The sequence below is a fragment of the Oncorhynchus masou genome, chromosome 31 (assembly GCF_036934945.1).
Source record: "Oncorhynchus masou masou isolate Uvic2021 chromosome 31, UVic_Omas_1.1, whole genome shotgun sequence".
Lineage (NCBI taxonomy): Eukaryota > Metazoa > Chordata > Actinopteri > Salmoniformes > Salmonidae > Oncorhynchus > Oncorhynchus masou.
The window spans coordinates 70966948-70992889 of NC_088242.1; the positions used below are offsets into that span (position 1 = coordinate 70966948).

The 25942-nt window shown below is 44.4% G+C and overlaps 1 protein-coding gene across 2 annotated transcripts in view; it reads right to left on the reverse strand.

Annotated features, from left to right (window-relative positions):
• The window catches only part of LOC135524377 (FERM domain-containing protein 5), a 110365-nt gene that overhangs the window by 5421 nt on the left and 79002 nt on the right, over nucleotides 1-25942 (reverse strand). The window contains exons 2-13 of one of the 2 annotated variants that reach the window (XM_064951846.1): nucleotides 18382-18486; nucleotides 17370-17412; nucleotides 16463-16541; nucleotides 11441-11538; nucleotides 8923-9046; nucleotides 6528-6615; nucleotides 6203-6291; nucleotides 5478-5541; nucleotides 5137-5219; nucleotides 3754-3828; nucleotides 3091-3159; nucleotides 2851-2957 (exon numbers count right to left, since the gene is read on the reverse strand). In XM_064951846.1, the coding sequence (XP_064807918.1) occupies nucleotides 2851-2957; nucleotides 3091-3159; nucleotides 3754-3828; nucleotides 5137-5219; nucleotides 5478-5541; nucleotides 6203-6291; nucleotides 6528-6615; nucleotides 8923-9046; nucleotides 11441-11538; nucleotides 16463-16541; nucleotides 17370-17412; nucleotides 18382-18486 (1024 nt within the window). Of the gene's footprint in view, nucleotides 1-2850; nucleotides 2958-3090; nucleotides 3160-3753; nucleotides 3829-5136; nucleotides 5229-5477; nucleotides 5542-6202; nucleotides 6292-6527; nucleotides 6616-8922; nucleotides 9047-11440; nucleotides 11539-16462; nucleotides 16542-17369; nucleotides 17413-18381; nucleotides 18487-25942 lie in introns of both variants that reach the window. The other variant, XM_064951845.1, reaches the window with a different exon arrangement.

The following is a 25942-nucleotide window of genomic DNA, read 5'->3' on the forward strand; positions in this document are numbered from 1 at the left end:
CAGTGTGTTTATACAGTAACATAATGCAATCTGTTTGCTTTAATGGTGGATCATATGAACATGAGTCTGGACTGGATCATTGATCTAGATGAAGTTCTGATGAGTGGGCAATGTCTAGCGACATACAGATAGATCAACAAACATGCTCCATTCTATTTAGCAGCTCGTTCATTAGTCCCACAGCACTCTGAGCCCTCCCAGGTCTAAACCTTGAAGGTCACGGTGGGTGTGCGTTTTATCTTTCAGTCAGAAGCTAATATAGGCCTATGTACTGTATATGGACTCTTGATGGGCCTTCAAGTCAAAGTACAGGACGTTAATAACACACACTAAGTATTGCTCATTTCAACCTACTAACAGGGAGTTATAATTACCACAAAATGTGAAGTAAACAGGCCTATGCAATAACGGGGAGAATATCATAATACACAAGATAGTTATACATATAAATATTTCAAGTAATGTCCCATGTCAATTGAATTCCCTTTGCTCTCATTTTCAACTGTCATGATTTCGTAAGTAGCTACTGACACAGTATTGGTCTCTGGGGTAGTCTACAGGGAGCTTTTGGATGCATTAAAGGTTGCGAGCTCATTGGTGATCGCATGCTTACCCTGTAAAAAGCAAAAGCAGCATTTTTGAATATCACTAAAGGACATGCAAACAAAAGTATCTAGATATTCTCTTCATAAGAGCTGAAGGATAGACGTCACTGCGGGTGAGAAAGAGTTGAGCTTGCACTGACTGTTCCATTCCTCAGACAGCCACCGCAATATTACACCTTCATAGAGGCAGAGGGATTAACATATCTCCTTAAGATGAGGCGTATGTCGATGCTCATCTGTGTGCTTTTCATCCACAGGCAAAAAAAGATCCTTGTGAAGGAATTAGAAAATCCAGACGAAGCCAGCTCTGTTAAACCATGCTGACTGCTGAGATTCTGTCGAGGCAAAAGCAGGATGCTTCTGAAGTAGGTGGCAGTGAGAGGCCATCTTTACTCATTGGTAATCTCTTTCAGTACATCCTAGGATATGCTTGGTTGCAGGGCAGATTGCCAAATGCAACCTACAAAACAATTGACTGCAACAATATATTTTGCCAAGGACATCAAAATCCTTGAAAGGCCAAGATATAATTTGAAATATATTGAATTCAAAATCAAATCATAACTTCACAAATCAACAACAAACCAGGATCAGCTCATTAGTTTGCACCTCAACCATCACAACCAGAATAATGAGACCCATAAACTCAAGACTTCGTTGAAACCAACAAAAAGGATAAATTAACCAACATCTCAAAGAAAAATAGACCAAAAGACACTCCATTCACAAAGGACCACCAAGGACCATATGATTTAGAGGATCCGCCATCAACAGCATCAAATGCATGGTGCCATTTCCATTCGGTCAACATTGATGTGGTGGGAGTGATTTAACACAGAGAGAGCTGGTAACTGTGTAACACACACTCCAGGATGGTGCTGATGAAGTTACCTGTAGGGGTGCTGGACTGGGGCCGGCTGTCAGGCAGAGGGGTGCCAGGCAGGATGGGGGGAGGCAGAGGGGAGAGGCTGTCAGGCTCCTGCCCAGTCAGGGAAGGGTAGAGGGGCAGGACGCCCAGGGCCTTTCCCAGCATCCGGGGTCCCAGGCTCAGCACGCGCACCTTCACATCTCGGTAGCAGTGGTTGATCATCCGCAGGTGGACGTTCACCCGGGTGGTGATGCGGATCAGACACTTTACCATGGTGGCGTCTTCTAGAGCTCAAAGCATGTGTGTCTTTGTACAGTCCTGGTGGTCCCTGTCCCAGAGCTCTGGTGTTCTCGCTATGTGTGTTAGACTGATGGCTGCTGTCTTGGCTGGCAGTATGAGGGCTAGCGAGAGCCACTGTCCTGCTCTAGCAGTGTTCAGACGGCCAGCGCTGGCCCTGTTCAGGCCCCACCCAGGGCAGTGACATACATGGAGAGAAAGGCCCTGGCTATTTTCAGCAGAGGTATTAATACAACTGTAAAACAGCCAGTCAGCACAGGCAGGGGGTGATGGGTGATGGGTGAGCACTTCTCATAGCTCTCTGAGACATGCAGCATCAGACCCTCTCACTCATTGCAGAAGCCTAGAGCCAGACCTGCGTATAGCCAGGTGTACATACTGGGAGGCAGGCAGGGACTCAGCTGTGACAAGGACAGGTACCAGTAACATTTAGTCATGCTTCTCCTGTTCACCCAAGCCCATGCTGCAGTGTCAGCCTGCAAGGTTAGCCTCAGGGACAAAGGCAGGTCAGATCACTGTGTGCGAGAGGAGGAGCAGGCCCACCTGCAGGCTCAGAGCCCAGGCACCAGGGCAGATGGACTGACTGATGGCTGCACCAACTGCCTTTGTACTGGCACTGTACCCGTCACTCTCACACACACGCCCAGCGCTGAGAGCTGGCACTGAAATAGAGCAGCCTGAGTGACACACACACATGCAACTTAGCCCTCCACTCCCACAAGCTGGGACATGATCAAGCTCAGGTTACAGTGTGTGTATATGCGTGTGTGTTCTGGGGAGGTGGTTAACAAGCTCCCAAATAGGAGCAAGAACCTGATCCATTTAAAACTCTTTGGATTTAACACTCTCCCCTCTGTTATTGCTCCATTGAATTATCCACAGATGATTTTTAAAACCACAGATCCAAACGAATGCGTTGCGACACATTCCCACAACTCTCCAGTCTACCGTACGTGTTCATTTTGCTACAGAAAACTGACAGAGCTGTGTCCCTACTGTCCACATTCCTGAGGGGATTGTTATTGAGTGCCAGGTTTGACTGAGGGGACTAGTGTGTCATGGGTCAGGTCAAACTCTTACCCTCCATGATGGATATGTGGACAGCTCTCCGGCGGGTGCGTGGAACACTGGTGAGGCGCGGGCCATGAGTTATGGACGGACAGCTTCTACTCGGAACCAGGCCAGCCCTGTGGAGACACACAACATGCACATGTCCACACAAACACACATACGGAGGCACACATGCACACACACCCCATATTTGTAATCTGAGATGATACAGTGCCCACATTGACATCTAGTGGATAGCATGGATATTACCTGTGTATTTCTGGAGGCTCTCGTTTGATTTTGGCACTCTGCTCCATCACTTCTTTCGCTACTCGTCCACTACAATAGAGCACAATAATTGAGCTCAGACACACACACACACACATAAACACACACACACAAACACGACCCCAGACTCCCTGGTGGCACACAGTACACTGACAGCAGTTCCGTGAGAAGCATCAGTACAGTACATGGGAACTGAGATTAGATTAACCTGGTGAACCCACTCTCTTAACCAATCACTCTCTCAAGACAATACTGCAATATCAAAAAGATAACCAAAGGTTGAAACACAAACTCAACCTTTCATCATAACACACTGGTCTCACCTGTAATCATTTGAAACCATTTGAACACTTAGATTTGTAGTTCATATTGTGGTGAAACACAATAACTATAAAACAGGTGAAACACAAACATTTAAAAGGTTTCACATGCCCAGTTATTTTTCCCGCCCCTTGCCCTTTGGTGTTCACAGATATGAAAAGAATGAAATGGAACCTGCAACTAAAACACTGTCCCGTCTGTGTCTTCTAGCCTACTGGGTGAGCTGTCAGACTCAGGTAATGGTCCCCTCCTAAGGGACAAGCTCTACAGCACAGCTGTGGGCTCTCTGCTGTGCCCTCCATTCACTGTCATAATTGGCTATACCTGTAGCGGAAACGACTCCCCTTGAAGAACAGGTTGCTGCTGGACACTGTCCGCACCTGACTCGACTTCTCCAGCCTGATGAAGGGGCAAAAGAAGGGAAGAGGAAAGAAAGGAAAGAGGGGTGAACTTTGGGAGCTGTTAAATACCTTTTACTCCTTACATTGTAAGGAGTCTGTAGACTGATCCTATTCTCCCTCCTACAGCATCACAGCCTATTCTCACTGTGCTGTTCTCACTTTTAGTACATACAATGGGCTTCTTTATTTACAGCCTTCTTATATGATATCTGGTTCTCTAAGCCCAGGTTGGACTGGAAACCAACACCCTGACTGTCATGTATTATGGCCTAGTGCCTAGTCCTCCTGGGAGATGTGTGCATGCAGTATACTATATGTAAGACATAGCTTAGTTATAACTATGGGAAAATTACATAAAAGATCATGGTGCCCTGAATTATAAATGTGTGTATGTGTGGTGTGTGCCTGATGTGCATGTGTCTGTTTCTGTGGGATGTAGCCCTCATAGACAGATGGCTTTCATTACAGCAGTATGAAACTCTGTGCCAATGAGCCAGGCGTCCCTGAAAATCCACCAGTCCCCACTGAGATCTACAGCCCTATAGCCGGAAATCTCATCATACTAATTCCATTTCGCTGTGTGCTGTGAGCTGCCCTACGTTTGCCCTTTCCTCCCCCTTTCCCTCTTCTCCCCTTCCCCTGTGTCCTTATATCACCTGAGCACTCTCTCAGCCCACACGCTCCTTAGCATCGTTCCCTGTCACCCTCATCCATTACAACACTCTCTCAGCCCACACGCTCCTTAGCATCATTCCCTGTCACCCTCATCCATTACAACACTCTCTCAGCCCACACGCTCCTTAGCATCGTTCCCTGTCACCCTCATCCATTACAACACTCTCTCAGCCCACACGCTCCTTAGCATCATTCCCTGTCACCCTCATCCATTACAACACTCTCTCAGCCCACACGCTCCTAAGCATCATTCCCTGTCACCCTCATCCATTACAACACTCTCTCAGCCCACACGCTCCTAAGCATCATTCCCTGTCACCCTCATCCATTACAACACTCTCTCCAGTCATTGAGTTGATGTGCTGCAGGGGGTGGGGATATTTTAACTCCTCCCAGAGGTGGTGGGTAGAGGGCATACAATCAGTCATGGCTGAGACGGAAGGAGTACTCATTTCTCTGGAGGAGCAGTGGGGTGTTCACTGCCTCACTCCAGTGCACACTCACTCACAATAGGTTACCGTTGCCACGCGTCTCATCCCCTCTCTGAGAAGGAGACTTCAGGGTGAGAGGAGAGCCCCCTGTCGACCACTCTCACAGATACACTGGAGTACAGAGGAAGAACAGTACTTACTTGTAGAAGGCTTGGTTCTCCACGCCACATTTCCACAGGTGCTTGCAGGCCTCTGGTGTTGGTGCAAAGTATGTCAAGATGATCTTTTTGTCCTGCACATTAGAAATAAATGTGCAGGAAAATAAAACAAACTGACAGTTTATCTCAGAGTTTCAAGAGTCAAGAGTCATTACTGTAACTGCCGCTGTTGATGGAACACACTGGTCTGTGGTTAATGACTAGATCATGGTGTCTCCAAGCCCTGTCAGAGTATAATGGCCATAAGACAGGAACAGTATGTTGCTGCGCTGCTCTCTCTGCTTGACTCCCCCACAACACACAACAATAATTCATGCTCTCACCTCCTTCTGATTTGCATATATATGGAATATCTTTCCCTCGAACTTCAGTTTAGTCACCTCATTCCTGCCCACAAGGAAAGGGGATAGTTACACACACATCCGGCTGCACTGAGAGGCTCTTTAAAATGTCCTCACAACCACTAACAGATCACACAAAAAGCTCCATGTTTGTCTGACAGAACACATTTCTGATAATGGGATGGGTAAAACCAACAAAGCAGCCATAAAAATTGTAACATGTTGTAACATTCACATTGTCTACTTGGCTAGAATTAGTAAGTATTACAGACATACGGTACTGAATTAGGCGGTGGGATTTCTATATCTAACCCATAATTGAACTATTACAGTACCCAATATAGTGGGTTACTGGCTTAAAGAGAGTAGCTGTATGGAATAGAATTCAGCATTGATTCATATGTCTTTGAAGATTCTTATAGCCACAGCTGCATGCATGAACATTTCTGCGTTGTGGTTGAAAACATGTTTTTCTCTTAAGCATCCAATCTGTAAACAAGTTGATTTTGAACAGACAGGCTGTGGAATCATATGCCCAGAATGGTAGCGACTAGCTAAGATAATGAGACTCCTTCCTGTAAGTCCTGTATGCATTCTGGCCCTCTGGTCAGGAGGAGAGAGACAGATGGAGACACTCTGTTGATTGTGACAGTATAACAAGATAGGGTATTTTGGTTTAGGGTTAGAGGAGAAATCCTTCTACTCACCACTTGAGGAAATGAACCCTCTTATTTCCCTGAAGCACGACAAATCCAAACGGGGTGAAGGCAAGAAAGGCTGGATTTCCAGATACATCCTGTCAGAAACAGAATAAAGTGTTTTACATAATGGCACCACACATACATACTCAATATACCTGTATCAAATACACACACACACTGAATATACTGCATAACTGTATATGCTGCTATGTGTTTAAGAAAGTTGTTATCCGTTCTACCAAGAGAGACCTCAAAGCTCAAGCAGAGGGAAAAACGGGTCTTTAAATGAAAATGTCTTAAACTGAAGCAGCTGTGTGTGAGAATTGGCCACCTTGCATGGATGAGGATCCACACCATATGTCTCCAGCATCTGGGCTTTCTGGAGAAAGTTCAGCTCTGATGTTTCAGGTGTCTGGCCACTGAGAAAAAGCACCAGCAAATATGGCATCAATGTCTGATTAAGATACTTAGCATCAATAGAGCCAGGCCTATGAAAAGAACAAGTAAAGTGCCTGAATAATATTAACAGTGACAAAACTATTCTTCTTACACAGAGGATTGATCACCAGACGGAGCTAGCAGATGCTGAATAGACCACAGAGATCTGGATACATGGCCAGACATACAGATAGTGTGTCAACCGTCCTAGATGCCTTTACAAATTAACATGTAATCAAGCACCAACCATTCAACATCCAATAGCAATGGAGTAACGTGAGTATCAGCCTGACCTCCAGCAAAACACATCAAGATATGCCCACGACCCTTAGGCTTGGATTACTGATACACTCAAAACATCTAAATAGGCACCTGCCTCAGCATTTCAAGGATATTTTCCACAGCCAGGCATGTTGGACAGGTGTTCTGTTTGTGTTGAGATGTGAACAACCCACTAGAGAGCAGCAGAGGATCTTATCTATAATTATCTTACAGCTCCTATATCTACAAAACTCAGACTACACTCATTTGGGTGCAGTCACATCCTCCATGCTTTCCACAGTATAAAGTACGTTCCATGGCCATGACCAGTTCACAGGATTCCAAAAGGGTTCTTCGGCTGTCCACATAGAATAAGCCTTTTTGGTTCCAGGTAGAACCCTTTTGGGTTCCATGTAGAACACTCTGTGGAAAGGGTTCTACATGGAACCCAAAAGAGTTCTACCTGGAAACAAAAAGGTTCTACTTACAACCAAAAAGGGTTTGTCTATGGGGACAGCCAAAGAAACCTTTTTAGGTTCTAGATACTGAAGCACCTTTTTGCAGTGTAGACAAAGCACTCAGTAATGGCAACAAACATTAAAGAACCTTCAAAGCACCTCTGAGCTAAAGTGAAAATGTCTGATCCATGTTTCAATGTATTTTCATTTCTATAGAGCACATTATCTCATACTAATTATGGTTTAAACAAAGGAGAAGTGCCTTGCGGGAGGATAAATAGCTCATTCATTATGGCTAAACCATTATCCATGCGGCCTCAATCACATGACCTTCAGAGTCCTGAGGGAGAGCGTGAAGGATCAGTGTGGTAAGTGTCTGTCACAGCCTCTGTATCATCATGAAGAAACCCTCAGTGATGCTTAATCTGCTAACCTGTGTATCATCATGAAGAAACCCTCAGTGATGCTTAATCTGCTAACCTGTGTATCATCATGAAGAAACCCTCAGTGATGCTTAATCAGTGATGCTTAATCATCATGAAGAAACCCTCAGTGATGCTTAATCATAAATTGTGTATCCTAACCTGTGTATCATCATGAAGAAACCCTCAGTGATGCTTAATCTCCTAACCTGTGTTTCATCATGAAGAAACCTTCAGTGATGCTTAATCTGCTAACCTGTGTATCATCATGAAGAAACCCTCAGTGATGCTTAATCTGCTAACCTGTGTATCATCATGAAGAAACCCTCAGTGATGCTTAATCTCCTAACCTGTGTATCATCATGAAGAAACCCTCAGTGATGCTTAATCTGCTAACCTGTGTATCATCATGAAGAAACCCTCAGTGATGCTTAATCTCCTAACCTGTGTTTCATCATGAAGAAACCCTCAGTGATGCTTAATAACCTGTATCATCATAGCGATGCTTTATCTGTGTATCATCATGAAGAATCCCTCAGTGATGCTTAATCTCCTAACCTGTGTATCATCATGAAGAAACCCTCAGCGATGCTTAATCTGCTAACCTGTGTATCATCATGAAGAAACCCTCAGTGATGCTTAATCTCCTAACCTGCTGACAGAGAAAGTGATGCGTGTGCGTGTTTGTGTGCGTGCGTTGTGTGCACACTACCTTATCCTACTTCATTAGGTGTAATGCATTGCACTCCCTACTAGATCATTAGTACACTAATGACTGTACTAATGAAAGGTAGTACTAATTTGTGTGCTCAAGACAATTCCACCATCTCAACCCTGCTTTCTATAAAACCCTTAAATAACAGAGGGCCATTAGTCAGTCTATCTGTCTCGTTTCTGCTAGTTGCAAGCTTTAGAAGATTTTCCATTTGATGAAACAAATGTTTGAGAAAAGGGTGAAGGAACTAGTCTCCAAGATGATAACAATTACAGCGCTTTGAGATTTCTTTTAAATGAATAGCGCTATAAAAGTTGAATCACTTGTAAGTGCTTTGAGTTGTCTTATAGGTTGAATGTTGTGTGTATACATGAATGTGCATGCAAGTGTGAGTGGTTGAGACAGACCCAAGAACAGTGGATATGTCCTTACATCAATTCTGTCTTGTGTATATCTGAGATTCGTCTCTCCAGCTTCTCCGAATGTTTTGGAAAGAACTGGAATTTAGAGCTGTATCCTTCAGGATGTTTCCCAGGGTCATAGTCCCCAATTTCAGCTGGAACACAGAGATAGAAAAATGTTCATGAAATTCTATACCATTTCACAGCACCACACTCTAATCCTACATGGTTACATACAGTATGTACAGTAAGATGTCTAATATCCACATCACTCCATGTGTTGGTTCACAGGCAGCCTGTGTTGTATGTTAGCAGAGCTCTGAAATGACAACATTTTTAAACTGGCCCAGGGTTGCTGTTGTTTATTTGTGACTTCATGCAGCACTAAAGTCCCTGACAATTATTTCCCCCAGCGAGCGAGGACGAGGAGGTGACCAGGCAGCACATCTTTAATTCAGCAGCAGCCCATCCTGAACAGAGCAAGGGCACCTGCCAAGGGACCTGATACTGCACTTTCTGCAGACTTTGGCTCGCTCGCTGTACCCCTCACACATACAGCCTGCCTGTGTCTACTGTGTGTGAGCTCCATGCTTACATGAGAATGCTGTTCATTGACAACATCTCATCATTCAACACCATTGACACTAAGCTCAAGGCATGAACACCCCCCCTCTGTAGATGGATCCAGGACTTGCTGACAGGCAGACCCCAGGTTATTTATTTATTTATTAACCTTTACTTAACTAGGCAAGTCAGTTAAGAACAAATTCTTACTTACAATGACAGCCTAGGAACAGTGGGTTAATTGCCTTGTTCATGGGCAGAACGTCACATTTTTACCTTGTCAGCTCAGGGATTCGATCCACCAACCTTTCGGTTACTGGCCCAATACTAGCCTAGTGGTTACTGGTTACTGCCGCCCCTGGTAGTGAGGTAGTGAGGTTAGGCAAAAACACCTCCGCCACGCTGACCCTCAACATGGGGGCCCCCCAGGGGTGTGTGGTCAGCCCCCTCCTGTACTCCCTGTACACCCATGATTGCGTGGCCTCACATGACTCCAACACCATCATTAAGTTTAACGATGACACACTGGTGGTGGGCCTGACGTTGACTGCGATGAAACCGCCTACAGGGAGGAGGTTAGAGCCCTGTCAAGTGTGGTTCCAGGAAAAAAGACTCTCCCTCAATGTCAACAAAATGAGCTGATCGTGGACTACAGGAAAGAGAGGGGGAGGGTCAAAAACATCAAGTTCATTAGTGTGGACATCACAGATGACCTGACATGGTCCAATCACACCAACCACCGCTGTGAGGAAGGAGCAACAGTGCCTCTTCAACCTCAGGCGAATGAAGAAATTCGGCATGGGCCCACGGGTCCTCAAAAAGTTATTCAGTTACACCATCGAGAGCATCTTGACCGGCTGCATCACCACCTGGTACGGCAACTACACCACCTTCAACCAGAATGCTCTACAGAGGGTGGTGAGGATGGCCCAATACATCACTGGGGGAGAGCTCCCTGCCAGGCAGGACATCTACTCCAGAGGGTGTCGGAGGAAGGCCCAAAGGATAATCAAGGACTTCTGTCGCCCGAGTCACAGACTGTTCACTCGGTTACCATCTGGCAAGCAGTATCAGAGCATTGGGTCTCGGACCAACAGGCTCTGACAGCTACTACCACCAGGCTATTCGACTGCTGAAAAGCTAACCCTAGATGTCTTCCTGCATAGACCTGCATCTTAGAGATTATTTCCACTGACTACCCACACATCTAAACCTTACACACTAACGTATGCCCAAACATACACTCAGAACACACACACAGACATGCACACACACACAGTCAAAGCTGCTGTTCTAGTATATACTATTTATTCTACTGCGTGATCAAGTCACTACCCACTTTATATTTGTAAATACAGTGTAATAGTAAATCCAGTGTAATACATTCCATTATCACTATGCATACTACCTCTCCTATTGCTTCTATTAACAGTTATTTTGGACTTGAATATTTTTATTGCTGTAAATGTAATAATGTACTGCATTGTTGAGGGAGCAAGCACATAAGCATTTCATTACACTTGCTGTAAACTGTGTACGTGACGAATACAATTTGCTTTTGATTTTAAACAGCTAACGATAGTGCTGATAGCAAGATGCCTGATAATCATGTTGAAGACCTTATAACCTGGAACGACAACCTCATGTTTATGCATTCAAAGTCTTGATCTTACTTATCAGCCGTCCCATCTTTCTTTGTCTGCTATGGTTTGACAATGGAAATTAGTATGGAGGTGCACATGTTGTCTGCATGAAATTCTAATGTCATGCTTTTTAGTATACAGTAGAGATCAGTCAATATGGAGGTAAGAAACCCACAGGACATATCATTTGCGTTACAAACTGATTACACTACAATCCAAGTATTTTTTTCCTGGCTGGTATTTATCTCGATGGTGGGGTGACTGGCAGGGGAGAAGTCATTTGAAAATACAGTCCAGAGAGTGGGGCAGGCAAATCCAGCCTGTCAGGTCCTGTCACTGTACCTTGCAGGATGAAGGCAGCCAGCATGGCAGCATCTGATGTCTTACACAGGAGGCGGCCGTGGTACAGATCTCTCTTGATCTGCAGGAAGACTAAATATCTGTGACCAGCACAGAGAGGGGAAAGAAGGTCAGAGGTCATGCAACTCAGTCACACGTCTACTTTAATGAGATTCATCAATATTACAGACACATATTTTTAGATCTATTGCAAAACAACTACATGGCAAGACATCACCACTGACAAACTCAAAAGAATGTTGATTTTCAGATTCCCTTGGGTGCTTTGAATAAAAAAGTATATATTTTGAACAAAATGTGCTTTCTGTTTCTGGGGAAAGGATGCTTAAATTAGTTTTGGGTACAGGGTTTGGTAGGGAAGGTCCTGAGGCAAACTGCTGCTATTGTCGACTGACTGTGTTTCTGTTCAAGCCTACAGATTAGAACCCAGATGGGGCCAGGGCCTTCCAGAACACAGCAGCACTGTCTGCCAGATACACCAGCTGCACTGGCTTCAGACTGAGACTAACACCTGGAACAATGCAGCTACACTGGCTGCAGACTGAGACTAACACCTGGAACAATGCAGCTACACTGGCTGCAGACTGAGACTAACACCTGGAACAATGCAGCTACACTGGCTGCAGACTGAGACTAACACCTGGAACAATGCAGCTACACTGGCTATAGACTGAGCCTAACACCTGGAACAATGCAGCTGCACTGGCTGCAGACTGAGACTAACACCTGGAACAATGCAGCTACACTGGCTATAGACTGAGCCTAACACCTGGAACAATGCAGCTGCACTGGCTGCAGACTGAGACTAACACCTGGAACAATGCAGCTGCACAGACTGCAGACTGAGACTAACACCTGGAACAATGCAGCTACACTGGCTGCAGACTGAGACTAACACCTGGAACAATGCAGCTACACTGGCTGCAGACTGAGACTAACACCTGGAACAATGCAGCTACACTGGCTATAGACTGAGCCTAACACCTGGAACAATGCAGCTGCACTGGCTGCAGACTGAGACTAACACCTGGAACAATGCAGCTACACTGGCTATAGACTGAGCCTAACACCTGGAACAATGCAGCTGCACTGGCTGCAGACTGAGACTAACACCTGGAACAATGCAGCTGCACAGACTGCAGACTGAGACTAACACCTGGAACAATGCAGCTGCACAGACTGCAGACTGAGACTAACACCTGGAACAATGCAGGTGTTAGCAATGGTTTCTGTACAGGTTTGCCCATTTAAAGATTCTGAAAGTGAATGTAACATGTGAAAGAAACGTTTTTACGGACCATTTGGAGAGATGACCAAATGGACCCCAGATTCCCCTGACACCAACTTGACACAACCAACACCAAAATAAGTCCAGGAGAACCCATGTGAATGCGAAAAGACACGTATGCTCGGCTGTAACGTTGTAATCTAGACCAACTCCACAACAGTTAATAGCATATCAATTAAGGAGCCATATGTGTTAAAAAAACAAACTCCCATTCTCTCTCTGGGTGACACCAGTAAATCACCAATGCTGTACCCTGCCAATGTCCTGCCCTACATTTATTTGGTCTTTTTATCTACCTTTCACACTTCTGCCATGAGTTGAAATGAATATTTTACCCATCCCTATCCTCTTCCCTAATTGTGTGGTCTAACCATTGTGCTATATATTATACAGTATCCTTTCAGTATTTGATTAACAAGGAAACAACAGAAAAATACCTGTCATTGATTTGTATCATTTACCCTCCTTTTACCGTTCTTCTTCCTGACCTCCGACTAGATGAGGTGGTCTATCCCTGCCTGCCAGTCTCATAATCTCTCTCTCTCTATCTCTCTTTTCTTCAGCTTTCTCTCCCCTTCTCCCCTCCCACTCCCACTCCATCAGAACCTGTCACCCATACATAAACCACACAATTCATTATCTGCACTCAGCATTCTATGTTCATTTCATCACACACAAGTAAATGAATCCCTAGACAGTAATGAATATGAGATGTCAAACACCTCATATGAAACAGGCGAGGTGTGTATGCCTCCTTTCAACACATATACACACATTGTAATAGACATAATCAAACACACGTACCGATACACAGGCAAAATAAACACACTCATACTCAATTGCACACGTACAGTGCATTCAGAAAGTACGGAGAGATCCTTGATGAAAACCTGTTCCAAAGCGCTCAGGACCTCAGACTGGGGCGAAGGTTCACTTTCTAACAGGACAACGACCCTAAGCACACAGCCAAGACAACGCAGGAGTGGCTTCAGGACAAGTCTCTGAATGTCCTTGAGTGCCCAGCCAGAGCCCGGACTTGAACCTGATCGAACGTCTCTGGAGAGACCTGAAAATAGCTGCGCAGTGACGCTCCTCATCCAACCTGACAGAGATTGAGAGGATCTGCAGAGAAGAATGGGAGTAACTCCCCAAATACAGGTGTGACAAGCTTGTAACGTCATACCCAAGAAGACTCGAGGCTGTAATCGCTGCAAAGGTGAGGCTGTAATCGCTGCCACAGGTAAAGGATCTGAAAACATTTGTCAATGTGATATTTCCATTTTTTCTATAAAAATGTGCAAACATTTCCAAAAACCTGTTTTTGCTTTGCCATTATGGGGTATTGTGGGTAGATTGATGAGGGAAAAAACAATGAATCAATTTTAGAACAAGGCTGTAACGTAACAAAATGTGGGAAAAGTGAAGGGGTACTTTCCGAATGCACTGTACTTGCTTCTTTGATGTCATCATCAGGAGGTAGAAATCAGAGCGTATCAGAGGGTGTTTAAAGGCCCTATTGAGGGCACAGAGAGGCTTTTCTGGGTGACCTCATTGCAGACTGCACAGGGGATGAGGGAGTCAGGCGAAGAACTGTGCAAAAATGATTCCAATCTGAGCTAGCTGGGGGCTAATCATGTATCATTTAGAAGAGTCTGCTAGCCGTCACTGACCCTCAGTCCTCCTCCTTCCCTGCCTTCCCTCAACAGGCAGCCAGTCAGCCGGCCAGAGAGACCAACAGAGAGCACAGCCCAGCTACACAGCCTCCCAATTTAGCAGAAATGTCTGAGAACAGGCTTACCCGCCAGCCTACTTAGGAAGGCTTTTTACGTACATCTCAACTTTACTTCAAACTGCAGTCTCTTTTTAATATTTATCGCACTATTTTAGAAACAAAGTGCTCAGAATTGTTTTATTATGGAGGCCCTTCAATAATGACTAGAAAAACCAAAAATACTGTATGTGCATTCAGCAGGCAAACACTTCTGGAGAAAAAGAAAAGTATGAGAAAAGGTGATAAGCAGAGGGTGCTTTGAAACTACTTTTGAAAAGGCAAAAGTGAAAAAAGATTTTATACACAAAACCATAGCTGCTCTACCTTACTTCTTCTTTATACTAGAGCAGTGGTTCCCAAACTTTTATAGTCCCGTACCCCTTCAAACATTCAACCTCCAGCTGCGTACCCCCTCTAGCACCAGGGTCAGCGCACACTCAATTTTTTTTTTTTGCCATCATTGTAAGCTATACGATAAATCTATTAAACATAAGAATGAGTGTGCCTTTTTGTCACAACCCGGCTTGTGGGAAGTGACAAAGAGCTCTTATAGGACCAGGGCACAAATAATAATATAATAATACTAATCAATATTGTTGCTCTTAATTTATCCATCTTACATAAAACCTTATTTGTTCATCAAAAATTGTGCATAACCCACCACAGGTTAATGAGAAGGGTGTGCTTGAAAGGATGCACATAACTCTGCAATGTTGGGTTGTATTGGAGAGAGTCTCAGTCTTAAATTATTTTTCACACAGTCTGTGCCTGTATTTAGTTTTCATGCTAGTGAGTGCTGAGAATCCACTCTCACATAGGTATGTGGTTGCAAAGGGCATCAGTGTCTTAACAGCGCGATTTGCCAAAGCAAGAAACTCTGAGCGCAGCCCTTTCCAGAAATCTGGCAGTGGCTTCTGATTAAATTAAATTTTCACAGAACCTCTTGTTGCAATTTCAATGAGACTCTCTTGTTCAGATATCGGTAAGTGGACTGGAGGCAGGGCATGAAAGGGATAACGAATAAGTTTCTGGATAGTACCTGCTTAATTGCGCACCCAACTCACTAAGGTGCTTCGCTATATCACATTTGACATTGTCCGTAAGCTTGAGTTAATTTGCACACAAAAAAACATACAATGATGGAAAGACCTGTGTGTTGTCCTTCTAAATGCAGACAGAAAAGAGCTCCAACTTCTTAATCATAGCCTCAATTTTGTCCCGCACATTGAATATAGTTGTGGAGAGTCCCTGCAATCCTAGATTGAGAAACTCGTCATCATGCAAATGGTCAGACAAGTGAAAATGATGGTCAGTAAAGAGAACTTGAAGCTCGTCTCCCCATTTAAAAGGACGTGTCAATACTTCTCCCCTTGATAACCAGCACACTTCTGTATGTTGTAAATGCGTTACATGTTTGCTGCCCATATCATTGTATAATGCAATAGTGTTTTGTGCCTTTTCCCCAGCATTGTCCCAGCCATATCCACGGCAGCAGCAATAATTAAGTCCTCCACAATAGTATGGGGCTTGCCTGTCCTAGACACTCGGTAGCTCCCCATGTAAGACGCTTCTAGCCCCTTCTTATTAATGGTATCTGTTGCTTTTATACAAGTCTTATTACTCAAAAGTCATCTTTATTCTCGCTCCAAAAATGTCTGTGGCTTATATTCAAATTGTCATGTTTTGTTTCTAAATGTCTGTGGAAGAGTGAAGGTTTCCCGCGAGAGAGTAATGGTTAATGTGATCGGATGTTAATTATTTGACTACACTACCTGTATTTGACATTGAGTTGTTATTTCGCAGAACACTAGATGGTTTCATTTTATTTTTGGCAGTGAGACGTACCCCAGTTTGGGAATAGCTGTACTAGAGGAACCCCGAGTGGTGGCTGGGGGAGTGGTTGTTGGCATTTCTTTACTTTGCTGAGCATCACAAAAAATCCTACCTGGTTATTTCCTCTTTGAGAGCAGCGGGATCAGGAGGGTAAAACTTGACTCTGAGACACATGGTGAACGGAGGCTGGGCTGGGGGACAAAGGCTTGAGTCAGCAATGGAGAACAAAATAGTCAGGAACATTTCATGGTCAGAGTTAAAATGATTAACTGAAAAAATGCTCTAAAAGCACCACCTTGAAAAGGTGTTCTAACATAGTGCTAACATGAATTGATGAAACAATTTCAGTTAACATATTAGCATTTCAAATGCTTACTCAATTTAAACAGAACCCATTAGCAGCAATCTTTGAAGGTGGCACTGAAAAATGATTACCATCATTGAAAATTAGTTTCGATCTTTACTTCATATCATAACACAGTATACAGTAGATTAGGTTAACGGAATCTCACTTAAAAACTCTGTATCCACAATTAGCCAGACACAGTTCATGATGATTTGCAAAGACAAGAGAGTGGGTGAGACTTTAGTGTGGATTATCTTCTGCTTGGATTTATTTGTTTTTTTTTGAGGGACAGTTCATCTTTTCTGTCCCTACTCACAGTCAAATGGAGAATTGTGATATGTTGAAATCATAATACAGTAACTTCCTACCATCTGTATTCAAATGCACAATCATTACATTTAAACAGACACACTTAGCCAGAGCCATGTACAGGAGAAATTAGGGTTAAGTGCCTTGCTCAAGGGCTCATGACAGATTTGTCACCTAGCTGCCTCAGGGATTTGAACCAGCAACCTTTTGGCTACTGGCCCAATGCTCTTAACCATTAGGCTACCTGCCTCCCATTAGTCAAATTACATGACGTGTCATTAGAGACCCCACGGTGATGATAACTATAATTGCTCAATTGGCAAAATGATCATAGCATGAACAGGAAGACACGCGACATACTTACATTTCATCTGCTTGGCAATACACTTTGTGACCTCCAACCAATGCTGCATCAACAACAACAAAAGACACATGATCAAAGTGTGACAAAAGTGAAACGTCTGAAAATCCTGCTTCTACCGCCTTAACTACAGCTGAGCTGAGCTGTTACTCCTGCCACCATGCTCATATCACTCCATATCACGCTACAAAAGCTAGCAGGTTAAATGCAATAGACAGGAATGACTGTTCATCTAAAGACGTGTGAAAGCCTGTGTCATGTCATGTCAGCTTCGGATCTAAAACACACCAACATCATCCATGCTATCAAGTCCTGATTTGTGTCATTAAATCAACATCATGCTGAAACAAATTAAACAGTGAAAGCCCATAAGGATAACCGCTTTGTATATAAATGACAGTAATGGATGTTGTATCAGATGATACTACACCCGTATGCCTGGGCCTGGCCAGACAGACAGACACACTGCGGCAGTGCTCTCTAGGCTCAGTGCTGAAGGTAACTCTGGTTCTGCCAGTATATCAGGCCCTGCTTCATCCCCCTGTCCTTCTGGGAACATTAACTCCATCAAGCCCCTCTCTTCATTGGAAATGCAGGATCAGCAGGACCTGTGTCTTGTCTCTGTGGCTAAAACACACACTCTGAGCACATGTTAATTCTTCATGAATCAAGCAGTGCAGCTACAAGCTATTTTTAGTGCTCTGCTGCTGCTGATGGAATGAGTGTCACTCTAATATGGTGTGTTATGAAAGAAAGAAAACAACATACATCTTCAATCTGGCCCTGTATCTGTTTGAACCGTCACCTCTACTGCAGTATGCTTCATGCAGCACACGGACACACACACACGCACGCACGCACTCACACACACACACACACACACACACACACACACACACACACACACACACACACACACACACACACACACACACACACACACACACACACACACACACACACACACACACACACACACACACACACACACACACACACACACACACACACACACCCGCTGCTTGTCTGGGTCCACATATCTGATGCCAAAGTAGTCCTTCTCCAGTAGGTTCAGGTGGTGGCAGATGAGGTCGAACAGATACTGTCCTTTTGCATCCCGCTGCAAGACAAGGAGAAAACAATAACATGAGGAACTGACAGAAAACACAAGAAAAGAGCAAAACAAACTACTGTAAGCAGGCAATTTCGAGGAAATACACCCACTTAAAGGACACAAGTGGGCTGGTCCAGGGACTCAACAACTCCATTAGGACATGAGGGAGAACCTCTGCCAAAGTTTGAGTGTGAGACTAGGGCAAGAGGGAGGTAATTTACTGATATATAAATGTGCTTCATATTTCCCAGAACCTGTGGAGATATTTAGGATTTATCCAATATTGATGACAGCCACCACAGCCATCTGCTGAGTCTGGGCCAGAAGCCCTCCATAGCTGAGAAAAAATGAGAGAGTGGATTAAGTGTGCTGAGATCTGGCTGGGTTAGTCTGATGGACTGTGACCCTCCCTTGCTTGTGTGTGGGCACGCTGCCCTCAGAGCAGCAGTCTGGCACACCACACAGTGGCACAGAGGACTGGGCGCAGTGGGCACACTCCTCCACTGACTCTCTACTGCACATCAGATGCCACCGCCGGTCTCCTATATTCTGCCCAGCCACAGGTACAATTACTATGGACTAACCAAGCCTCCCTATTGAGGCCAGACCCTCTACACTGAGTTTAATGCAAATGTTTCTTCTCCCTAAAATTACAGCACCTTATATTCTAAAGGTTAATGAAGGTTATCAAAGTATCACACAGTTTAGGTATGATGATTGGTCAAACATATAATATACTATATACAGTATATTATGCTGAGAAGATTTGCATTTGATTTAAAGGCAATCATTTTAAGGTCCCAGGTTTAAACTAAGCTAACATATGTAATTGTTTTCCGATGGTCATACCAAGGAAAATGTTTGCTTTTTGTTTTAGGACCACTGTAAGTATCACCCCCAGAATTGAATTTGTCCTTACCGCCATTAGCCCATAGAAACACATTGAATAACATATTCATACATGACAAAACAGACAGTAAAAAAAGACATCAAAAGAGATATGAGAAAGCTCATGAAATTCTGATATTTTTTTTACCCATATTAAACCCTTTTTTGGCACTAAAGTACTTCCATAGACTGAGTGTACAAATATTAGGAACACCTGCTCTTTCCATGACGAAGACGGACCAGGTGAATCCAGGTGAAAGCTATGATCCCTTATTGAGGGATCATTTGTCACTTGTTCAATCCACTTCAATCAGTGTAGATGAAGGGGAGAAGACAGGTTAAAGAAGGATTTTTAAGCCTTGAGAGAATTGAGACATGGATTGTTTATGTGTTCCATTCAGAGGATGACAAAAGATTTAAGTGCATTTCAACGGGGTATGGTAGTAGGTGCTAGGCATACCGGTTTGAGTGTGTCAAGAACTGCAACGCTACTGGGTTTTTCACACTCAACAGTTTCACGTGTGGATCAAGAATGGTCCACCACCCAAAGGACATCCAGCAAACTTGATACAATTATGAGAAGTTACGGTGTCAGCAATGCCTAGCATCCCTGTGGAACACTTTTGGCACCTTGTAGAATCCATGCCACAACAAATTGAGACTGTTCTGAGGGCAAAAGGGGGTGCAACTCAATATTAGGAAGGTGTTCCTGATGTTTTGTACACTCAGTGTATATAATTCCATACATCTTTTGAACAGGTACTGGGCTACCTTAAGATGAGTCTTGTGAGACAGCATGTACGTGTTCGTAAGAGTCTCACCTTTCGATTATGGGGTCATATTACTGTGTAGCCCAAACTGTTCGGACGCCTCAGATAGAAGTTTGCAGATCGGCGGTACCTACTTCAGACAAGTCCCATGACGCTTGTGGGGGTCGTAGAGACAAACGGAGAACACCATCGTGCTCGTGAGAGTCTCATCTTTCCATAAAGGGGTCATATTAGCATTAGTAGCCAAAACCGTTTTGGGTAGCTCTGCCGCCTTCCACCGCAGATGCGGGAAGACAACATTGGTGGATGCGGTGGATTGAGCCCATATGCAAAGCAACAGATATCACTAGATTAAACAGATGGATTTTGGATTATGCTAATTCGATTTCCACGGGGGGCGCGGGCTCTAGTTAAGAGGAGATCAAAGAGAAGGCAAGGCAGAGAAGGAGAGGATAGAAGAGGAGGGGAGAGTCTGCCCACCTGCACCGGCACCAGTTTTCCCCTCCCTCTCTCACACACCACTGAAAGACCTATCAGGCTCCCAGCTCTGATTACTATTGGAAATGTCACTCAAATCAACATGTTTTCCATAATAATATCCACCCTCTCTGAATTATTCCATAAAGATAAGTTATTTGAATTTTCAGCAAACATTGCACACCACGATAAGAAGTTGTTTCCCTCTGGTGGAGCTTAAGGCATTTTTGTAAGGGCTGCTGGTATTAGCAGAAGGACAAACCAGGGATGATTACAGCTCATTGGGACAGGGTGGTGATCAATCTGGCAGGCAGGCAACTAATACACCACTCTACCTAGCCTACAACCTGGGAGTTATATACTGCAGACTCAGTCGGGCTGTCAGCTTAACACAGTGTCGGTTAGTAAGCTAACTAAAATAATGGCAGCGCTTCTGTGATGAGCATGTGTACTGAAACTGGGTGGACTAGAATTATGATACACTGGCACCCCTCACAGATTACTGTGCAACATCAGGAAACGACAGACTAAACGATTACAATTATTACAATATCCTGAATCAGTACCAAAGTAAAACGTAATCTTCAAAGCAAGGCTATAAAATAAAAATATATGCAATCAATACATGTGAATGATCTGTTTTAATAGCTGAAGAGGATACATGCAGGTGCTGAAGTTGTGCCTTCTCGGCATGACATGTGTGACATATTAAGAGGATTGCATCTCCCAGTCTTACTAATAACTGGGATGTGGATGAAGAGGTGATACATCAGTGCCAGGGAGATAACGCAGATTAATGATCGCTCCACTGCTCTCCCTCTCCTTCTCCCTCCCCATGCCAGGGACAAACAGGCCTCACGTGCCACCTCCCTCCCTCCCCACTGGCTCACTTGGGGCCGTTTAATGGAGCTTAGTAATGGGGTCAGTCAACACACATGCTCCTCACAATCAAACTCACAAGTCTTCATGCAAACTTTTAAAGGAACACGCTTCAAGGTCAAGCATACAAGTATCATGCGTCAGATGAATCTGTCACACTCCAATTGATAACCAATTGATAACATGTCACCTTGGAGAGGAGGATAATGTGGTTAATCCACATTTGTATTTACAGCATATCCATATCTCTAGCATTTCCCACTGTCTACATTTGCACAGCAACCAGAGATGTTCATGATGCCTTCAGTGCAGTCAGAGCTCTGCATGCCTATTTTTGGTAGTCTGACAGATGGGGAGCAGTCGACCTTAAACGCATACGATTGAAGCATGCAAAGCACAATGTGATGTGTGGGTGAACAGCGGACGATTCCTTAAATGAGCCCCTGACTCAGAGGGGGCTGAGGTCTGCTGAGAATAAGACACTGGCCATGCGTGGGTAACATGCTGCTGTTGGCCTGGACACCACCTGATGGCTGCTACTGGATCTCACTGGATCTCTCCAGTCCAGAGGACAAGAAGACATGTCCCTCCCCCTCACCATTAAGAACAGTATGACCCTTGAGTTATGAGTGGAGGTCACCTCAGGCCAGGCTATACCAGGGCAGTGGGATGCTAGAGTCAGCCTCAGTCACTCTCTCTGTCCTCACTGGGCCTGTGATGGCAGAGGAAGTGTCTCTTTGATCAGTAATCTCCTCAACGTCATTACTCAGGCTCCAGCTAACACACTTCATTAAGAGAGAGGCCTGTCAGAGAAGGCTTACCGGGTGCCTGCCGTGACTCTCCGGACAAATATCAGTGCGAGCAAGCGCTGCTAACAGTCTGACCTTTCTCACAGTAAGACTTTGGGCTTGCGGACCTCCATGGGCGATCATCACTGTCACTTCTAGACTTCTCCCTCACATCCAACTCAACCCGACATGCCTGCTTACTTGCCCCGGGCAGAAATTGAAGCACAAAGGGGCAATGCATTGTGCAAGGACACACACGCTTATCAATTATGCATATTACATCCTTATAAAATAGGTATGGTACACAGATCCCTCAATGAGATCAATCACAGTCTCTCACTCTGAGTATTGACATCCCATCATAATAAACCATTCTTGTTCACCTTGAATTTAGAATTAAACTTTGTTTATTCAACTTGAATAACTATTTTATGAAAGCTGTAAATAGACAATACACATTGTTCTGAGATGCACCAGCCTCAAAAACCACCACTGGGCAGAAATCCCCGCCAAGGCGAGCCAATGACAAAGTAAAAAAGTCTGGAAGACAGTGATGTATATGGGCAAACGATGACGCATTGAGTCAGACAGGAAGCCTGGCTTTTTTTTTTTGCAGACAGCAAGTGTGTTAGTATTCCATAGCACTCCTCTCTCCCTCTCTCACTCCTTCTCCTCCCTCCCTCCCTGAGTCATCTCTTTACCCCACACAAAGCCCAGCTGCATTATTCCACTCCAACAGGCTCTGTAATTACAGGATCTGTGTGACGGTGTGGCGGGAAAAAAGGATCTGATGAATGATGCTGGTGAATTCCTACTAATGCAGCGTCTCTTCAGCTGGGTTGGTCATGGATTGTTAAATGGTATCGACCAAACTGCCCATAGAATCCCCTGGTCTGACCATTGACTAACCAAATCAAATAGCATCTCCGATAAAGACATTGGTTTGTTCATGTGAACAGGGATTCAGTGACTGTTGTTGTGGCAGTAGCATCTGGTGTGAAAACCTATGCATTTGTTACCCCTAGTGACATTTTACAGTTGAGTACACTTTTATAAAAAAGGGTAACAAAAGGGTTCTTTGGCCGTCCCCACAGGATAATTATTTTTGGTTCCAGGTAGAACCCTTTTGGGTTTCATGTTTCCTCTGTGGAAAGGGTTCTACATGGAACCCACAAAGATTCTACCTGGAACCAAAAAGTGTTTTTCAACGGGTTCTCCTATGAGGACGGCCAAAGAACCCTTTTAGGTTATAGATAGATATTTAGGTTATAGATTATAGACTTTTTTTCTAAGAGTGTAGGAATGCCTCTTTTCACACAGCCTGTAAACAGACTGCATCCTCTACCATCAAATCCAAAGGATGGTTCATAATAGTGATTGGGGGGGAAATCAAATACAGTTACATATCGGGATATTACTTTTGACGTTATATCGTATCGTATCATCTTGACAATATCGCAATATTATGTTTGCGCTAGTTGGCTGTACCTGCACCAAAACTCCACTACTTTTCCTTATGTATCTACTTTTTAAACAGGGAGCCCATTTGTTTTCTGACCTTTTATTTCCATGACTGATCAAAACTTGTTTTCTCACCGCTCTCTCTTGTCCCTCTGCAGCAAACATACGGTGAGCAATATGTTGGTAACACCGAATAGGTAATTTACTGAACAATAGCTCATCCTGGACGTAATTCTGCGCCAACAATAGCACATCTTCCGTGCAATGCCCATAACGTGTCGCCTTGTAAATGGTTGGGCTGCTTTAACTGGCAAAACAACCCCAGTCTCCATAATGTCTGTGTGTCCAAACAGACATCCAGAGCTCCTGCAGGGTATAAGGCTTCACAGGACACAAAGTTGATGGAGCTCTAGCCAGATACTTGAATGGCGCAGATAGCCATAGGCCTACAACTTATACGTACAGTACGCTCAATGGCAAAAAGACTGACCAGCAAAACAATCCCCAGGTTTAAAACAGCTTCATTGCTACCCTATTACCAAAGGGTCCCCTTGAGTACAATGCCCACTTATCATTAAAATGGGCTCTATACAACACAGAACATTAATAAAAGACAGTTTCATTTTACAGCGAGGGGGAGGGAAACACAATGCTGTTGGCTCGTGTGTGACTGGTGCGTGTGTGACTGGTGCGTGTGTGTTTGTGTGTGTGTGTGTGTGTGTGTGTGTGTGTGTGTGTGTGTGTGTGTGTGTGTGTGTGTGTGTGTGTGTGTGTGTGTGTGTGTGTGTGTGTGTGTGTGTGTGTGTGTGTGTGTGTGTGTGGTTTAAAGCACAGAGAGGACCTGGAGTGGTAGAGCCCTGGGGTAATTCCTCCGGTTTCATTAATAGATTACTTTCCTTAGCTTCGGGGCCTGGGGTGTGTGAGTGATTGCATTGTTAATGTAGCACACTCAGTCTGTGTGAGGTTCAAGCTCAAGTTCTGCTGCCACAGCATCACAGCCTGGGGCCTGGACCCAGAGCACACCAACGCATGCACACGGCAACTCATCCACAACCCATTACATACAGTACACACATACCTCTGCTTCAAACGGAAAATCAACAATTAAGTGCTTAAGCCTTTCCAAGTAACGATTAGAGAACGATTAACGATCACCCAGGAAACCTATAGGTTCTTTTAAACAGAGAACATAACATCAGACAGTTGTAAAAAGCAAATGGAGACATATATCAAGCACTTAAGCTTTATTGACCCAGAAAGTGTCCTTCAGATATCTGCAGTGTTCTGAGACAATGGGAATGTAAGGCAAAGGGACACTGAGCACATTCTCCAGTCAGCCACTTCCCACTTCCCCATAGCTTCACCTGCTAGGTTCTTACCGTATGGTGGTGAATAGGGTTGCAAAATTACGGGAACTTTCAATAAATTCCCTGGTTTTCCCAAAATCCCGGTTGGAGGTTTCTACAATAAGCAGAAAATCCGGAATCCTTCAACCAGGATTTCTGGAACACAAGGGAATTTATTGAAAATTCCATGAATTTTGCAACATTAGTGGTGAACATTGGGAACGAGGCACCACTAGGCAACCCTAGTGGTGAACATTGGGAACGAGGCTTCCTCTAAACCTTTCACCTGCACTGGGCTGGTGCTGCTCATCTCCCCCAGTTAAAACTCTGACCACCTAGTCTCCATCACACACTGGTCCCACTAGGAGAGGAGCCTAGGATGCTGGGGTTAGAGGGGGATAAGCTGAACTGGCATTTTGGGACCTGGGAGACAATGGTAGAATCTGTGGCACAAACACAGCAGCTAATTAAAACTTTAGAGAGTCTATGATGACTCAAACAGGATAAAATCACACAGGAAGTAGAAAAGAGTAAATATATCTTAGTGCTTAGTCCTTTCCTGTAATCCCTGTTCACCCATAACTGCGTGGCCACACTTGGCTCCAACACCATCATCAAGTTTGCTGATGACACGAAGATGGTAGGCCTGATCACCGACTGTGATGAGACAGCTTATAGGATGAAGGCTAGAAACTTAGCAGTGTGGTGCCATGACAACAACCTCTCCCTCAATGTCAGTAAGACCAAGGAGCTGATTGAGGATTACAGGAGAAAGAGGGGCGAACACGCCCCCATCCAAGGGGCTGTAGTGGATTGGATCAAGCGGCTCAAGTTCCTTGGTGTCCACATAACT